This window comes from Schistosoma mansoni, chromosome 2 (genome assembly GCF_000237925.1).
Source record: "Schistosoma mansoni strain Puerto Rico chromosome 2, complete genome".
Taxonomy (NCBI): Eukaryota; Metazoa; Platyhelminthes; class Trematoda; order Strigeidida; family Schistosomatidae; genus Schistosoma; species Schistosoma mansoni.
In genome coordinates this window covers 32,784,821-32,803,388 of record NC_031496.1, presented here as the reverse complement: position 1 = coordinate 32,803,388, position 18,568 = coordinate 32,784,821, and the positions used below count along the sequence as shown (strand labels likewise).

Genomic DNA, 18,568 nt, shown 5'->3' with positions numbered 1-18,568 from the left:
AGCATCGCGAGACTTCAATTTTGACATCGAGATAATTTATCTCAAAATTAAATCCAAATAGATCACACTTACACTTATTTTAGAGTCATAGTTTGGAAAATGAAGAACAATTCGGAAGTTGCTGAGATGATAATTTTAGCACGTGGTCGAAGAACCGAAATCGGTGTCTCAAGATGATGGTATCAGTGATAATTATGATAATAACTTTATTAAATAGCTACCTAATCATTGTCATTGTCCTCGAAAACAAATTTCTGGACCACCCCATTACTAATGCGGCATCATCACTGAAGTTGAATTAAAACCTGATTTTTATTGCTGAGCAGTATCAGATAGTGTCATGAAGCTTTATTTACACGATTTGCAATGTATTGAATATTTGATTAATCAAGAGCTTATCTTTAACATGCATAATCTATTACGATAGCGATTTCACTTTGAGTTCTAACACAAACCGTAGAATAATCAGTTTGTCAGTAATCGATATGTTTGAAACAGCACAAACTCAGTGAAACCTAGTTGTAAAATTTATGAGAAAATTTTCGTTAGTATACGAAAGTAAATATTTCATTTTTACTCCATATCGAATTTGCTGAATATTACAAATTTGACTTTACATTCCCTGATACTAATGATTGTTCTTTTTCATCTAAAAGAAATAGGTCCTTAGTGAGGAGACCCTGATCAAATATGAGCACTTTTCTGCTTGATGATGAAGTTCCTATCGAAGCTGTCCGTTGGTTGTATTTCCGTCGTTCTGGTGGAGTGAGTACATGGAAACCATTTTGTGGATATGATTCAATACGTCTCGAAACAGCTTATCGAGAGCGTTATAACGGCAGCACGGACCCAATTTACGAAAAGATTACTGTTCGTGGAGAGATGTTCGAAGTAGACATGGAAAGTTTCCTATGCATTCCTATATACTGGTTTGGCAAAAAACGATCTGTACATAGTAGAAGAAAAACTTGGTGTTCAACCCAAGTGGTGCGAGCTGTTTGGTTTCAGAAGATCAATTGGTTACCTTTAGATACAAAATTATCTGAAGTGATTGAATATGAACATCGTACGTATGCTATACCTAAATTGAAAAAAGTTACAAGAAAAAGTCATAAACGTAAGTAATGATTAGTTCATAATTCTATTGTCACATTTATTTCAGCTGTTCATAAATATCAGTCAAACAATCACGAAATAAAATGGATGCCTGATGGTACTATCTATTTAGTTACTAAAAGTGCAGAGCCTTTTGGTAAAGTTAGACTACACGGGGGATTAAGTGAGTACTTCATTAAAGAAAATTTAAACCGAAATACTCTTACCTTAAAGGTAGTGTTCCTATTAGCAGAGGATTTGTTCGTCCAGCAGAAACTAGTGATAGACCTCCACCTATTACTCATGTATGCTTTGTTGTTCATGGTATCGGTCAACAGTTAGCTAGTATACGTCACGAATGTGCCAAGTATGTTTTTCATTTCTTCTAGCATCTTTTATCTATTCACGTGTCAAAATTTACTAACTATTAAATTAGACAAATTGATAAATAGAATTTAATTGTTAGTTGTTTAACGTATTCGACTTAACTTTTGTTTGGTAATTTATATAGTTTACACTAATGAATGACTCCAGTTGAAAATTAACTAAAAATTGAGAAGTACTGGATATCTATCTTGTTTTACTATGGGACTAGGCAGTGCGGGTCCTCAAACCTTATGTGGACCAAACTCAGGACCTTCAGGTTTCTTGGCGAGTACTTAACTGTCAGATCCTTTGCCCAATATCCAATGCACAGCATTCACAACTTTGTTCTATTCACTATGTTTCTTTCCCCATTATTTAGTAACTCACCCACACGTCGTGGTTAAACTCCACTGATCATGGTTTCTTACTAGAACTTGGTGAGTTAGTACTCGAGATTAGTTAGTGGTGGATACATTATTATTGTTAACATAGGGAGTACTTACTAGTTTTCATTGATTATCTAGGTACAATCAGTATGTACTGTAAACCATAATATTCAACAAACTCCATATACCTTTTATGGTCAAAAATGTACTTATAAAAGACAACCTGTTGACCCCTTTTCTCATTATGCCGGCGAGACTATAATTTATGGATGACCTTTGAACGAATCTTAAGTGACCTTGAGAAATACTTGCCAATCAGTAAACATTCAGCATAGAGTAAAAATATATTATACAAAACCAAATAATTAAAGTGGATACACTTCTTTTATATGATCCAAAAACTTATCAAGGTTAGAAAAAGATTCAAAGGTCCCAAAATCGTAGTGGATAAGGCAGAGGAACTCATCCATATGGCTTCATAATAGTTGATCTCTGGAGCCATGATAAGGTCACAAAAACCCTCTCAGCCTCGACCACATAGCTTCATTTTTATTTGTGTGTGATCCGGTTGTGTAAGCTTATCATTTTTGTTATGGATATGTCCCTACAATACTCATACCACTGAACAGCCGAAACTTCAGTAACATCAGCGAATACTGTAGCCAATGTTACTGGTGCTTTTATTATACAGTTGGTGGCAATCATTATAAAATGCCTTAGTCTCGATCTGGATCAAACGATCAAGGTTCCTATTATAGCAAATGTCTTCCTTCAACACATATTACATCGAAGGACAACATCACAGTAGTCTGCACAAGGTCTACAGTTTCAGTTTCAGTTTCAGTTTGGAAAGGACAGGAGGCTTGGTGGCCTGTGTTAGTCCTGGCAATGATGGCCTCTCAGCTGATCCAACTTTCTTTTGAAGGAGTCGACGGATGGAGCCTCAACCACGTGCTGAGGTAATGAATTCCACTCGTTGATTATTCGATGGGAAAGTCGGTAGTCAGCTGACAAGTAATTCGTTCTGGGCTTGTGAACTTTTTTGGAGTGTCCTCGTAGATTTTCTGTTTTGGAAGACAAGAAAAATGAGGGCATATCAGGTGCAAATTTGTCATTTAGCAATTTGAAAACTATAATCAAGTCACCTCTGATTCTTCTATATGACAGCGGGAATAGGTTTAGCTTGGTCAGTCTAGTACCATACGGGAGCCTCGCTATTCCGGGAATCAGCCTAGTTGCTGTTCTCTGAACTCTTTCCAAGAGTTCACTGTCTTTTTTTAGGCAGGGGTTAGCTGCTTGTATACAGTACTCAAGTTTAGGGCGTACGAACACTGTATACAAAGTCAGAAACGTTTTAGCGTCAAGATGCCTAAAAGCCCTGCGTATGGACCATAAAGTCCTAAAACCTTTGGCGGCTATTGCACGGCAGTGTGCAGTAGTCTTTAAGTCTTGACTAACGATGACGCCTAAGTCATTGTGTGCCTGAACAATAGGTAACTCAGTGTTATTCATCGTGTATGTATCTGTACCCTGATGGCCAATATGCATCACAATACACTTGGAAGTGTTTATCGGCAATTGCCAGGTTTGTGACCATTCAGATAATCTCTCCAGGTCATTTTGAAGTTCTAAGCTATCGCTCTTGCTTTGTATCGCTCTCCATATCTTGACATCATCAGCATAGAGTAAGACCGATGACGATAGTAGACGAGGGAGATCATTTACGTACAGGAGGAATAACACTGGCCCCAAAACTGTACCTTAAAACTGTAACCATAAATTATAGTCTCGCCATTATGCCTATTATTACTGACATATTCATCTGAATATATATATCAGAAGGGGTTTGGTGGAGATTTTAGTAATTTTATAAAGTTGAGATCATGAGTCAATTGAAGCTAGACCACCAAGGAAAACCTGGAAGCAGTGGACGGCCGTTTCGTCCTATGGTGGGACTACTCAGTGGCAGTGCGCATACACGATACCGCACTCGCGAGATTCGAACATAGGACCTACAAGTCTCGCGTCAGAGCACTTAACCTCTAGACCACTGAGCCGGCATCCAACGGTGTTAATGTGTAACTTCTAAATACCCACAAAACCCCTTCTGATCTATAACCATATGCTCACTAGTGACTGATTGTAAGGAATGTTTCCTTGAGTTCTAGTGAGAAGCAGTAACCAGCAGAGTTCAACCAGGTCTATTGGGAGATACCAACTCACTGATGACATTGATGAATGGTTGCTCAAATTGGTGGATTGGTTGAAGTTAGACATTAACACAATTTGATGCCGGCTCAGTGGTCTGTCGGTTAAGTGCTCTGACGCGAGACTTTTAGGTCCTATGTTCGAATCTCGCGAGTGCGGTATCGTGTATGCGCACTGCTGAGGAGTCCCACCATAGGACGAAACGGCCGTCCACTGCTTCCAGGTTTTCGTTGGTGGTCTAGCTTCAATTGACTCATGATCTCAACTATATATATATATATATATATATATATGTTTAAAACACCTACGACAAGAGTACCTTACTATATATATGAATATATGTTTTGTTTTGCTTTTTTTTCCCGTATAGAATAAGGAAAACATGTCAAAAAGTAGCTGAAAAACTTTATCCTAAATTATCTGAATTTGGACAACGTCTTGAATTTATCCCAGTCAATTGGCGTAGTTCTTTATCATTGAATTCAAAAACGTTAAACAATGTAACTATAGCACAATTACGACCATTACGTGATTATATTAATCAAAGTTTTGTAGATATATTATATTATACAAGTCCTGTGTATCGTAATGATATAATGCAAAGCTTAAGTTATGAATTAACTCGATTATTTAATTTATTTTGTTTAAAAAATCCACAATTTTTACAAAAAGGTGGTCAGATCTCTGTATTAGCACATTCACTTGGTAGTGTTATTATGCATGATATATTACGTAATACAACTGGATTGAAATTACCTAATTCAATATTTCATTCATTAGGAGTAAGTTAACAAATTGTTTTGTATTTTCATATTTGAAATCATGAGTCAATTGAAGCTAGACCATCAAGGAAAACCTGGAACCACTGGACCTCCGTTTCGTTCTATTATGGGATTCCTTAGCAGTGCGCATACACGACCTCGCCTCGCGAGATTTGAAACCGTACTTTCGACCATGAAAATACTAAATCTCCACAGAATCCCTTCTGATTATAATCATATGCTCACTAGTGACTGACTTCGAGAAGTACATCCAGGAATTCTAGTGAGAAGCAGTGATCACCAGTGGAGTTCAAACCATGTCTGTCGTGAGATATAAACTCACTGAAGACAATCGGTGAATGGTTTCTCAACTTCGTGGATCAGTTGAAGTTAGACAATAACACCGTAGGATGCCGGCTCAGTGGTCTGTCGGTTAAGGGCTCTGGCTCGAGACTGGTAGGCCCTGGGCTCGAATCTCGCGGGTAAGGGATTACTATTATTATTATTATTATTAATGGCTTTATTCAATATTATAATCTGGTACAATTTAGAATTCTCAGCACGATGGCGGATGGTGGATGTGCACTGCTGCTGAGTCCCAAAATAGGACGAAACGGTCATCTAGTGCCTCCATGTTTTTCATGGTTGTCTAGCTTCAATTAACTCACGATTTCAACTTAATATAATGTTGTGGTTCTTAGCGTTTTTTGACTTTACATTGTGTATTAAGGATGCTGTTCTGTTCATAAAACAGCTTTCGTTTGAAAAAGATCATTTCACTATCATAACAAAAAACGCTCTACCTAGCACTGAAGTGCGTTTTCGTAACAAACAATACTAAGTGAATTTATACTTAATCACATAGCACATGCAAGTGGCTATCAGGACTCAGTAGCTGTGTGGATAACGCGATAGCATTTGAAGCGAATGGTACTGGGTTCGAGTCCCAGAGTGAACATTAACTCTGAGATGCAGATACATCCAGCTGACGAGTCCCAAATAGGACGAAACAAGCGTCCTGGATTCTACTACAAGCTACCATCCATATTCGCTTACAATACTTGTGAATTAAGGCTATATTGAGGCAATGCACTCAGTATGTGTATATGGCAAATATGAGACTGACCAGTTACAGTCCTAAACATCAATGGAAAAATACAAACAAACAATATTAAGTGGAGTATACTAAAGTTTACTGAAGCCTTAACCATACGAAAATTCAAACCCATTCAAAACCAGTTTGTTTTCACCTTAAACCTACCCTGGTAATATGAGCTTATTATCCAGAGTGATTTGGTTTCAAATTGTTTTCACACCATTATTATTATTATTATTATTATTATTATTATTATTATTATTATCCTTATCTCCTCATATCTCCCATTCCCGGTCTAGTTGACCTTTTTATTTTTATATATAAATATTCTTAACAAGTATATGTGTGATGGGACTGTTCGAAATATATTGCGCTAATATATCAAATAGTTCTGATAATCTTGATCTTCTTATTACACTGTCTCAATATTGTCATTAAGTTACAAACATTATTATCAATATCCCAATCATCATTAATTTCTGTTTATAATGGTTCCATTATTTGAAGGGGGTTTTGTGGAGATTTTAGTAATTTTATATAGTTGAAATTGTGAGTCAATTGAAACTAGACAACACCGTTGGATACCGGTTAAGTGGTCCAGTGGTTAGGCCCTGGGTTGGAATCTCGCGAGGTGGGATCGTGGGTGCGCACTGCTGAGGAATTCCACACTGGAACAGAACGGCCATCCAGTGCTTCCAGGTTTTCCATGATTGTCTAGCCTGAATTGACTAATGATTTCAACTATATAAAAGGTTCCATCATTTATTGTTAATTTACATTTCTGAATATTATTTAATTCTATTAAACATTCACTTAATTATGAGTTAATAATGGATACATTTTCGATCATATAGTCAATCTAATAAATCTTGGACGTAAAAATTAATTTAGTAGCATTGTGAAAATAGATTTGTCCTTCTATTTATTGAAATGCTCTCCATATTCGAATGACATATACATATATTAGAATACGGGTTTGTGAAAATTGTATTGATTTTAATAGTTGAATCCATGAGTCAATATAAGCTGGACGACCATTGAAAACCTGAAAGCCCTGGACGGCCATTTCCTCCTAGTATGAGACTCTTCAGCAGTGCACATCGTGGGTTCGAATCCCCGCATGCGGGATCGTGGATATACATATACATATGTATATTATTTTTTTTTCCTTCAGGGATAAATATGAACATTACCAAGTTTTGAGTTGATGTCTACAGCATAATTTTATGTTTCATATATGTAAATATGTTTTTTTTTCTTTATTTCTATCAATAAAGGATTTAAATTGTTCACAATCATTACTTCATGAAAATGAAGATGGAACAATTTCTATGAGGCCGAAAAAAGGAAGGACTCGGTAAGTTGATATTGGAATTGATCACACCAAAGTCCCAACAAAACGGACTTTGGAAAATAGGATCACCGAGTATATGATTATAGGTTGAGGAATTTAGGTTATTATATGTGTAAAAGTGATTGATTTCAGTCTTATAAAAGGTCATTCGGGATTTGGTTAACTCAATGATAGTAGGGTCTTACATTATAGAAATGAATGACAAGGGTTTAAATCCCACCGACAGCATTAATTCCCTGAATAGTAACGAACACCGACTACCTTCAACCATCTAAAATTGTTTACCTATTAGATAAGCAACTGATTGATAATCAAGCATGATACTTAAGATTATAGAACGACAAATCATTTCCCAAATCTGACCATAACACAAATTTATTTCAGTAATCATTGCTGTAAACGTTCATGGTTTAACTAGTCATTAAGTGGAAATAATTTGAATCTATTTCGAAATTATCAGTAATTTATTTACAGAACGATTTATTTTAAACTTCCTATACTGTGTTCAGTGGAAATCTAAGTGCTACAGGGATATAAATTGGATTAAAGCTCTTCGGTGAAGGATTGTGTCGGGGCATGCTGATTGGCTATATCTTAACCAATCAACGCTAGCTGGGACTTGAAGAAGGCTCTTGTTATTTGGGATATAATAACTTTCCTGTTCAATTGTGTTCTAATTTAGGGACTTGTCTAATGAAGTAATGTCTAAGGATGCTAAACAATAAGAGCAGCTGGGTCGTAATAACAGAAATCATAATACTAAGTGATTTAATAATCCCAATTATTATTATTATTATTATTATTATTATTATTATTATTATATTTTAATTCCCAAAACTGAATATAGTTTTCAGCTTTATAGAAATACTACTTGTTTTAGAATCATAAAAGTAATTCATTGATTATCAGAAAAGGGAATTTGTGGAGATTTTAGTAATTTTATATAGTTGAGATCATGAGTCAATTGAAAAACCCCTTCTGATAATGATCATATACTCACTAGTGACTGGCTCTATGAGGTATTTCCTGGAGTTCTACTGAGAAACAGTTACCAGTGGAGTTCAACCAGGTCTGTTGGGAGATATCAACTCACTGAAGACATTGGTGGATGTGTCGCTCAACTTTGTGGATTGGTTAAAGTTAGACATTAACACCGTTGGATGCCGGCTCAGTGGTCTAGAGATTAAGTCCTCTGTCGCGAGACTGGTAGGTCCTGGGTTCGAATCTGGCGAGGCGAGGTCGTGTATAAGCACTGCTGAGGAGTCCCACAATAGGACGAAACAGCCATCCAGTGCTTCCAGGTTTTCCATGGTGGTTTAGCTTCAATTGACTCATGATCTCAACTATATAAAATTCATTGGTTATTGAAAATTAATTTGTAATACAACATGGGCAATTTCTGATCATGATCTTATCGACAAATCTCTAAAAGTAGTATATTCTTTTTGTATACAAGTTAATTCATTTTTTAACTTCTAGGTAATAATCTAATGTATAAAGATGAAATGGTTGTTTATAAGTTATTTACTGGGTATGGTTCCATGATTTGTAAATTAATAATTATACAACTCTATGTATTAAATAACTTCTAATTTGATTGATTAATGATATCACAGACTGGTTGTGGTTGAATAATCTGATATATTTTTAAATATATAACCTTACTTACTTACTTACTTACTTAAGCCTGTTACCCCCAAGGGAGCATAGGGCATTGACCAGCATTCTCCAAACCACTCTGTCCTGGGCCTTCTTTTCTAGTTCTATCCAATTTTTGTTCATTCTTCTCATGTCTGTCTCTATTTCTCGGCGTAACGTGTTCTTTGGCCTTCCTCTTTCCGTTTGGCCTTGACGATTCCAAGTGAGGGCATGCTTTGTGATGCAGTTGGGTGACTCCCTCAATGTGCGTCCTATCCACTTCCAGCTCTTCTTCCTGATTTCTTCCTCCACTGAAATCTCGTTTGTTATCTCCCACAGTAACTTGTTGCTGATAGTGTCTGGTCAACGGATCCGAGATATATTGCATAGACGACTGTTAATAAACACCTATATCTTCTGGATGATGGTTTTCGTAGTTCTCCAAGTTTCCGCCCTATACAGTAGAACTCTCTTATTATTTGTACTGAAAATTCTGAATTTGGTGTTGGAAATATATAACCTAATTTTTAATAATCACATTCTTATAAGAAAAAGTTTTGTTCATTCAGTTCAACCTAATAGATTCAATTTATAGAGAGAGATGAAGTGAACAAAATGAATAGCAAGAAGACTTAGTTCTAACGGTATCGTTTATGATAATAACAAAAGGACTGAAAATCAAGAGTCGTTTCAAAAAAAAAAGAAAGAAAAAAAGTGATCAAATAAAAATTACGAATTCATGTTAAATTTGAAGATTCTAAATCAAATAAAGAATAAATCAGTTTCGTGGAAGCTGATTTCGAACTGTTTTTTGTTCTTGGTAGCCATTATAGTGTATATTATACCTTGAATTTTGTACTTCTCAACTAAGTTCACTTAAACCGCTAATAACTCAATCAGTTAAATCAGAAGGGGTTTTGTGGAGATTTAGTATTGTCATAGTTGAAAGCATGAGTTAATTGAAGCTAGACCATCAAGGAAAACCTGGAAGCACTGGAAGGCCATTTCGTCCTATTATAGGACTCCTCAGCAGTGCGCATGCACGATCCCATGCTTTCAACTATGAATGTACTAAATCTCAACAAAACCCCTTCTGATAATAATATTAATCATATGCTCACTAGTGACTGACTTCTAGAGGTAAATCCTGGAGTTCTAGTGAGAAGCAGTGACCAGTGGAGTTCAAACCACGTCTGATGTGAGATATCAACTCACTGAAGACAATTAGTGAACGGTTCCTCAACTTCGTGGATCAGTTGAAGTTAGACATTAACACCGTTGGATGCCGGCTAAGTGGTCCGTCAGTTAAGTGCTATGGCGCGAGACTGGTAGGTCCTGGGTTCGAATCTCGTGAGTGCGGGATCGTGGATTCGCACTCTTGAGGAGTCCCTCAATAGAACGAAACAGCCGTCCAGTGCTTCCAGGTTTTCCCTGGTGGCCTAACTTCAATCGACTCATGATTTCATTTATGCAAATACTGAAATCTTCACGAAACCACTTCTGATAATAATCTACCCTTATTCCCAACTTTTAATGATTATATTTGCAAGACATTAAACAAACTAAAGAAAAATACTAGGCATTACATTCAACCCATTTCTTAAGTAAATAGATAACTGACTTGAGATACCTTTACTGGCCTAATCAAATACTCAGAGGTATATAATAAAAGTAAGCAAGTTTTCAATTCTTTTTCGAAAAAAATCTGTTAGTAATTTATTCAGGTGATAAGTTGTTAGTATCTATGGGAACTGGATTGATAACTTTTTGCATTGTATTCACCATTATTATTATTGTATTTTTAGTAACTTAACCGAATGTTCAAATTCAGGATCAAAAGAGTTAGTCACTAATACTATCAATAATAGTAATAATAATAATAATCATTCAGATCGCGATCATACTTTGAAATATCCAAATGTAAGTGTTCTTCGATATTTAATTATTTACTACGTATAATAAAATCATATGGACTTGTGTGTTTCATTCCCTCATGTATTCTACCACCTAGTATAGCGATGTTGTCTATGTCGGCGAGGATCTGCTGCACATTCGGCGGGAGTGGACGAAGCCACAACTGATAAAATATGTGTCTGCCTACCTTCATGTCCTTTGTTATGCTGCTCACATAATTGTTTAGCTGTGATGGAGTCCTGTCTCCTATTTGCACTTGATTGAGAAGCTGCTCAACAGTTTATCGGTCAGTTAACGAGACGGCTTTTATCACAGCCTGATTTAATACATCATATGGCTTTTATGCATCCAGTTTAGCTAGAGCTTGCGTGGCCGAATTTATCTCGTTGTGAATGAATGCGGTTAGCTCTAAAGTAATTTTCAAGCCTAATAAACCAAAGTTTTGGGTTGGTGACCCTAAAAAGAGGAATAGTAGGATTAAGGGGCTTCATGGACAGCGCTTCCGAAAGGCTTATTGAGTATTTCAATAGAATCTTAGAAAGCTGTGTTGCGTTCGTACTTCGGGAATCACCAGTTCTGTGGCGTTCGGTATTCGATATAATTCTTTAACTTCGTATATTGCTCGTCTTGATAACAGTTGCTAGATAATGCCCAACGATGTATAAATCAGAAGACTAATACGAATACGTTGAATGCGTTTATTATCTCATCACACACGGATCAGCAAAACCACAGGCACACAAAGCAAGAACGATATGCGAGTGCCGAAGAGCCAGCGAGCAAGTGAATCAATGAACAGGATTAAAATGCACATATATATACGTAGGAAAATGAATGCGTCATCGATTCATTTAAGCGATTAACACTAAAGCTAGCAGAATGAATATGTACGTAGTCAGTATGCTATGCTCAAGTATACATATCATACAAGCTCAACACTATAAAAGTACGATCGTATAGATAAGTCGTCGTTCTAAGAATGGCTCTATCTGTTAAATAAGTAAATAAAAGAGCTTAATCAAATTAAATGTGAACAAGCTCAAATGTATGTGGGTTGCTATAAATCATTTAGGCGAGTAGTCACATTATAAAGTTGTTATGTAGGATTTGATTAAAATTAAGGACTCAATAATCGATCACTATGGTAATCCTAGTTTTATGTATATGTATGATAATCCTTTCAACATCCCGGCGGAGGCACTGAAAGCAAATGTAACAGCAACTGCCAAGATACTCCACATCCTCTTCAGTAAGATTTGGGACGAAGAACATGTACCAACAGACTGGAAAGAAGGACTTCTCATCAAGATACCAAAGAAAGGCGATCTTAGCAAGTGCGACAACTACAGGGGCATCACTCTCCTCTCAATACCAGGAAAAGTCTTCAACAGAGTATTGTTAAACAGGATGAAGGATTCCGTGGACGCTCAACTTCGAGATCAACAAGCTGGATTTCGTAAGGATAGATCGTGCACAGATCAAATCGCAACTCTACGTATCATTGTGGAACAATCAATCGAATGGAATTCATCACTGTACATCAACTTCATCGACTACGAAAAGGCATTTGATAGCGTGGACAGGACGACACTATGGAAGCTTCTTCGACACTACGACGTGCCTGAGAAGATAGTCAATATCATACGGAACTCCTATGATGGACTAAATTGCCAAATCGTCCACGGAGGACAACTCACCGACTCGTTCGAGGTAAAGACCGGTGTTAGGCAAGGTTGCCTACTCTCACCCTTTCTCTTTCTCCTGGTGATCGACTGGATTATGAAGACGTCAACATCTGGAGGAATGCACGGGATACAGTGGACAGGCAGGATGCAGCTTGACGATTTAGACTTCGCGGATTATCTGGCTCTTCTATCACAAACGCAACAACAAATGCAGGAGAAAACGACCAGTGTAGCGGCAGCCTCAGCAGCAGTAGGTCTCAATATAAACAAAGGGAAAAGCAAGACTCTCCGATACAATACAATATGCACCAATCCAATTACACTTGACGAAGAAGCTTTGGAGGATGTGGAAATCTTTACATATCTGGGCAGCATCATTGATGAACACGGTGGATCAGATGCAGATGTGAGGGCGCGGATCGGCAAAGCAAGAGCAGCATACTTACAACTGAAAAACATCTGGAGCTCAAAACAATTGTCAACCAACACCAAGGTTAGAATTTTCAATACAAATGTCAAGACAGTTCTTCTGTATGGGGCAGAGACGTGGAGAACTACGAAAGGCATCATTCAGAAGATACAAGTGTTTATTAACAGCTGCCTACGCAAGATACTTTGTATCCGATGGCCAGACACTATCAGCAACAAGTTACTGTGGGAGACAACAAACCAGATTCCAGCAGAGGAAGAAATCAAGAAGAAGCGCTGGAAGTGGATTGGGCACACCTTGAGGAAATCACCTGATTGCGTCACAAGACAAGCCCTCACATGGAATCCTGAAGGTCAAAGGAGAAGAGGAAGACCAAAGAACACATTACGCCGAGAAATTGGGACAGAGATGAGAAGAATGAGCAAGAACTGGAAAGAACTAGAAAAGAAGGCCCAGGACAGAGTGGGTTGGAGAAAGCTGGTCGCCGGCCTATGCTCCATTGGGAGTAACAGGCTTAAGTAAGTAAGTAAGTAAGTAAGTAAGTAAGTAAGTAATGATAATCCTTTGTGCACTAGTAACCAATTTCGGGAGTTGGTTTTCAGAGTTCTAGTGAGAAGGGATGAACATTCAAGTTCAACTATTTCTGGAGTGAGGATGTTATCCATCAATCACATTGGAAGGTAATTACTCAATATCACGAATTGATTGAAGTCGGACACATAAGACATCGGATACTGAGCCCAGTCATCTAAAAGTTAGATGCGAATCGTAAAACCTGACGTACTTGAGTTTGAAGCCCATTGGCTCAGTGACCGTGTACAGTCGCGGACCTTCACAATGAGATGATACAGTTGTCCAGTACTTCTTAATTTATAATTGTTATCTAGTTAAGGCAGCGTTGTGGCGTGAGCTATAAAATTTCACAAGAATTATAGGATGGCATGAGTTTCTTCGAGATTTCATACAGTACATCTCCTTGATAATAAATTAAGCAATGATTTTCCAACGAAACTGTTTTCTTGATATTGCATCATACTCTATGAAATCACATTTTCATCAGACATTCGAAAATATACTATTACCAGGTTTCTGACCATGATTATGATACATTATTTGAGACTCAGTATTCACTAGTATAATAAACATTGAATGTTCAATTTAGGCGTTTTACTAAAAACAAGAACCACATCATGAAACCTACGATTGTTTCTCGTTGCATTGGAACATAATGCAACTTAAATATTTTTGTTTTATCACAATTGATTGATCACTGGGCGGTGATCAATGTCATGCGTGTCAAATCCTTTTTGGTGCTAATCGAATGCTATCGATCAAGTTGCAATGTGGCCACTAGTCTACGTTGCTCGACTCTGCGTGCACTAAGTTGAGATAAGATGGTGGGGGGAGGTGGTCAACAGGAAACCCTGGACCCGTGTTTCGTGCTACTTGGCACTCATCAGTAAGGTGTACCTGTAATTTTGAGGGAACCGAAGCTCCCTGATGGATTTGTTCCCGTGTCACTCAGCTTCACAGTCAGAGACGTTACCACTCAGCTATTCGGGCCGTGACCGACTTCCTGTAGGACTGAGATGTCATCACAATTGATTGATCACTGGGTGGCGATCAATGTCATGCATGTCAAGTCCGTCTTAGTGCTGAACGAATGCTATGGATATTTTGTTTTATAGTGACCAGAGGGAATTTTTTTATGATTAATAACTACAAATGAATGATTCTTCTACAATCAAGTTACAATACACATGCATGTAACAAAATATTAAAAATTTACCTCAGATCTAATCTCTAACTGTTTAATAGGGGGGATCATTTTTGGAAAATATATCAAAACCGAAAGAATGGAAACCTGTACCACAGGTATTTCTCATTTTCAAAAAAGGGATTCCAATTTACATGTGTACATCAGGTGGTGAAATACTTTTCAGCGTGTGTGTTAGTGTGAGTGTGTGTGTGTGTGACAACTTCATCTACCTAACATAGAATTGAATCTAGTTAACTATCAATATAAATACTTTATATATTACTTATAAAAAAAAAGTTTCAGCATATGTTAAGTGATAAATAAAAATTAATATTCGGTGTCATTTGCAATAACTGATAACTTTCATGTTAAACACATACTGTTTATGTTTGAATGACGACCGAACGTCGGCTTGCGTCAATAATCTACTGGTGTATGTTTTGGTTATACTTAATTTGTTAGTAACTAACATCATGTGGTTTGGTGATCTATTTTAAAGCAGGTTTATCAATTAAGTGACAATATCACTATTAAGAAAAGATGGATAGTGACTAGCAGTGGAATACAAGACGCGCGTTTCATTCTATTTGGGACTCATCAACTGGATGTATTTGAATCTCAGAGTTGATGTTCACTCTGGGATTCGAACTCAGTAGCTTTCACTTCAAACGCCATCGTGTTATCCACTCAGCTACTGAGTCCTAATAGCCACTTGCTTGTGCGATGGGGTGAAGTATAAATTAATTTAGCATTGTTTGTTTGAATCCTCCCATTGATTTTTAGGACTACAATTGATCAGTCTCTTATTGGCCATATGTGCATACTGCATGTATTGCCTCGATATAGCCTTAATTCACAATCATTCTAAGCAGAGATGGATAGTGGCTAATAGTGGAATCCAGGACGCGTGTTTCCTCCTATTTGGGACTCATCAGCTGGACGTATCTGCATCTCAGTTAAAGAATGAATTATTATTAAATACTATATATTAAAACCATTCACTGATTTAGGGAAGTCTTCTTAACTAAGCTCAATCTTCTACTATCCTAATGTGAATCAGTTTTCGTATTTAATATAGACATTCCTAAATGAAAAAAAGCTTGATTAATGACTTATTTATTACTTATACTACTCATAGAAGATTCTAGTTTTGGAGTGTTTTAATGTGCATAATTAGTTACTCACTTACTTACTGACGCCTGTTACCCCTCGCATCTAACTTGTAAATTGAGCTAATCATCTAATCAGCTACTGCATTGTGTTTTTTGTTAACACTACTAAAATCTAATTAACCTTGAGTTTGTTTTAATCTTATTAATAACACTATTACACCCTTTCAACATTGAATATGTATCATTTTCAGTATGGAGTTGTGGAAATTGTTGAATGTCATGGAAATCTTGAATTGATCTAAGTTAGATCGCCTGTGAGACACCGTTAAATACATACTTAGTAGTCTAAATACTAGGGTCCTGGGACCGATTCTCAGGTAACCAGTCTTGAATTCGCAGTGCTGAGAGCCCTGTTCCGAGACGAAACGACCATTCTAGGTTTTCCGTGATGATCTAACTTAGATCAGTTCATGATTTCAATTAAATATATTTTTATTGGGAAAACTAATTCAGCAATAACATTTTCAGCTTTATACGTTTTCGACTTTAGTTTTCTTCCGATAGTTTATAATGAAAACAAAAATTGAGAATCGATCTCAGTTGCGTAGATTCACTCATTTTTCATAGAGTTTTATTCTTTGAACTGGATGGTTTGGTTTGTGCTGGTGATATCGTTCAGAAGGACGATGAAAGCTTCACGATCAAACCATCCAGCTCAGAGAAGGAAACTCCATCAAAATCACTCAGTTGATCTACAAATCTTGTCCACCATCTCAAATTCACTCAATTATTTATCTCTCCTTTTCTTTGTCTTTCTTAAAATATTAAACTTAGTATCACTTCGTAAATTCTGTTCTTTTATTTGACTTATTATCATTATTTCACCAGCGTAACTTTTTATATTTTTACTATGTCTCTTTACAAATGTAGAATATAATCATCTGAATAGATATGTATTTGTGTAAGGACATACGTTATGATCAATTACACTCTCGCCAGAACTTCAACAATTGCGAAGACAAAAGAACCACAAAAAGTTAATTTCAACTTCACCTAACGACGATCCATTGATTATCTATCTATCATTAGTTCGATTGACAACAGTAGTAATAGTGACTTTATTAATAAGTTAAAACAGTCAGACAACTCTTTTTCTCTTTTAAATCATCTAGCTGTGAGTGGATGCACTATTCTTACTTACTTAATTACTAACTTACACTTTTTTTCCCTCTTGGAGGAGCATAGGCCGTCCACAAGCGTTCTGCATCCAAGGCTGTCCTGGACAATCCCTTCCAGTTGCCATTTATCCTTTTCATGTCTACTTTCAATTCTTTGGCCTTCCTATTTCTTGTCTCCCATCAGGATTCCAAGTTAGCGCTTTCCTCGTGATAGAAATTGGGGATTTCCGGGAATGTATGTTCTATCCACTTCCTTCTTCTCTTCCTAATTTCCTGTTCAGCTATTACATCCTAACTTGATTAAATCCACTTCTGAAATATTTGATTATTTCTAGAAACTATGAAAATACTAAGTCTCCACAGAATCCCTTTTGATTATAATCATATGGATCCGAGGGGGTTTTGTGGAGAATTTAGAAATTTCACAGTTGAAATCATGGTGGTGATCTAGCTTTAATTGAATCATGATTTCAACCGTGAAAGTACAATCATATGCTCATTAGTGACTGACTTCAAGTTTTAAATCCTGGAGTTCTAGTGAGAAGCAGTGACCATTGGAGTTCAAACCACGTTTGTTGTGAGATAGGAACTCACTGAAGACACTTGTGAAATGGTTGCTCAAATTCGTGGATTGGCTGAAGTTAGACATTAACACCTTTGAATGCCGACCATCTCAGTGGTCTAGTGGTTAAGCCCTCGCTTGCGAAACTGAAAGGTCCTGGTTCGGAATCTCGCGAGACGAGGTCATGGACGCTCACTGCTGAGAAGTCACACAATAGGACGAAACGTCCTTCCAGTGCTTCCAGGTTTTCAATGGTGGTCTAGCTTCAATTGACTCACTCTTTCAACTATGAAAATACTAAATCTCCACAAAACCTCTTCTAAATTTTAATACCATAAATAGTAAGTAAACAATAAGAGATTGGTTAGACAACAATAATTTACTTGTAAACTAATATATCACATAATGTCTGCTTATATTGACATACTTTAATTATGTACAATTCAACGTATATGTCAATAATGATTTCATATTCTACTATTTCATCATATTACATAATGATATTTCTTGTTGTATTGTGTTTTTTATGTTGAAATTGTTACAGTTTTACAAAAATCTATATAATTTAGGATGATATAATCATTTTGATAGTTGAGATCATGAGTCAATTGAACGTGGACCACCATGGAAAACCTGGAATCACTGAACGGCCGTTTTGTCCTATTGTGAGACTCACTTCTCAGCAGTGCGCATCCACGATTCCGCACTCGCGAGATTCCAACCCAGGACCTACCAGTCTCGCACGCGAGCGCATAACCTCTAGACCACTGAGCCGGCGGCAAACTGTGTTGAATGTCTAGCTTCAACCAATCTACGAAATTGAGCAACCACTCACCAATGTCTTCATTGGGTTGATATCTCCCAACAGACCTAGTTAAACTCGACTGGTCACCGTTGGATGCCGGCTCAGTGATCTAGAGGTTAAGCGTTCGCGCGCGGAACCGAAGGTTATGGATTCTAATTCCAGGTTGTGGGGTCGTGGATACACACTACTGAGGGGTCCGATACATCGAAGCAATCGACA

General features: G+C 37.0%; 1 protein-coding gene across 1 annotated transcript in view; it reads left to right on the top strand.

Moving 5' to 3' along the window:
* Nucleotides 1-690: 690 nt before the first annotated feature.
* Smp_210300 (putative 60s ribosomal protein L7a) overlaps nucleotides 691-18,568 on the top strand; it is a gene marked incomplete at both ends in the record, with an annotated part of 45,155 nt that continues 27,277 nt past the window's right edge. The window contains 6 exons of the mRNA XM_018796415.1: nucleotides 691-1,117; nucleotides 1,163-1,279; nucleotides 1,330-1,462; nucleotides 4,426-4,640; nucleotides 10,796-10,824; nucleotides 14,752-14,808. Of these exons, the coding sequence (XP_018650630.1) occupies nucleotides 691-1,117; nucleotides 1,163-1,279; nucleotides 1,330-1,462; nucleotides 4,426-4,640; nucleotides 10,796-10,824; nucleotides 14,752-14,808 (978 nt within the window). The remainder of the gene's footprint in view (nucleotides 1,118-1,162; nucleotides 1,280-1,329; nucleotides 1,463-4,425; nucleotides 4,641-10,795; nucleotides 10,825-14,751; nucleotides 14,809-18,568) is intronic.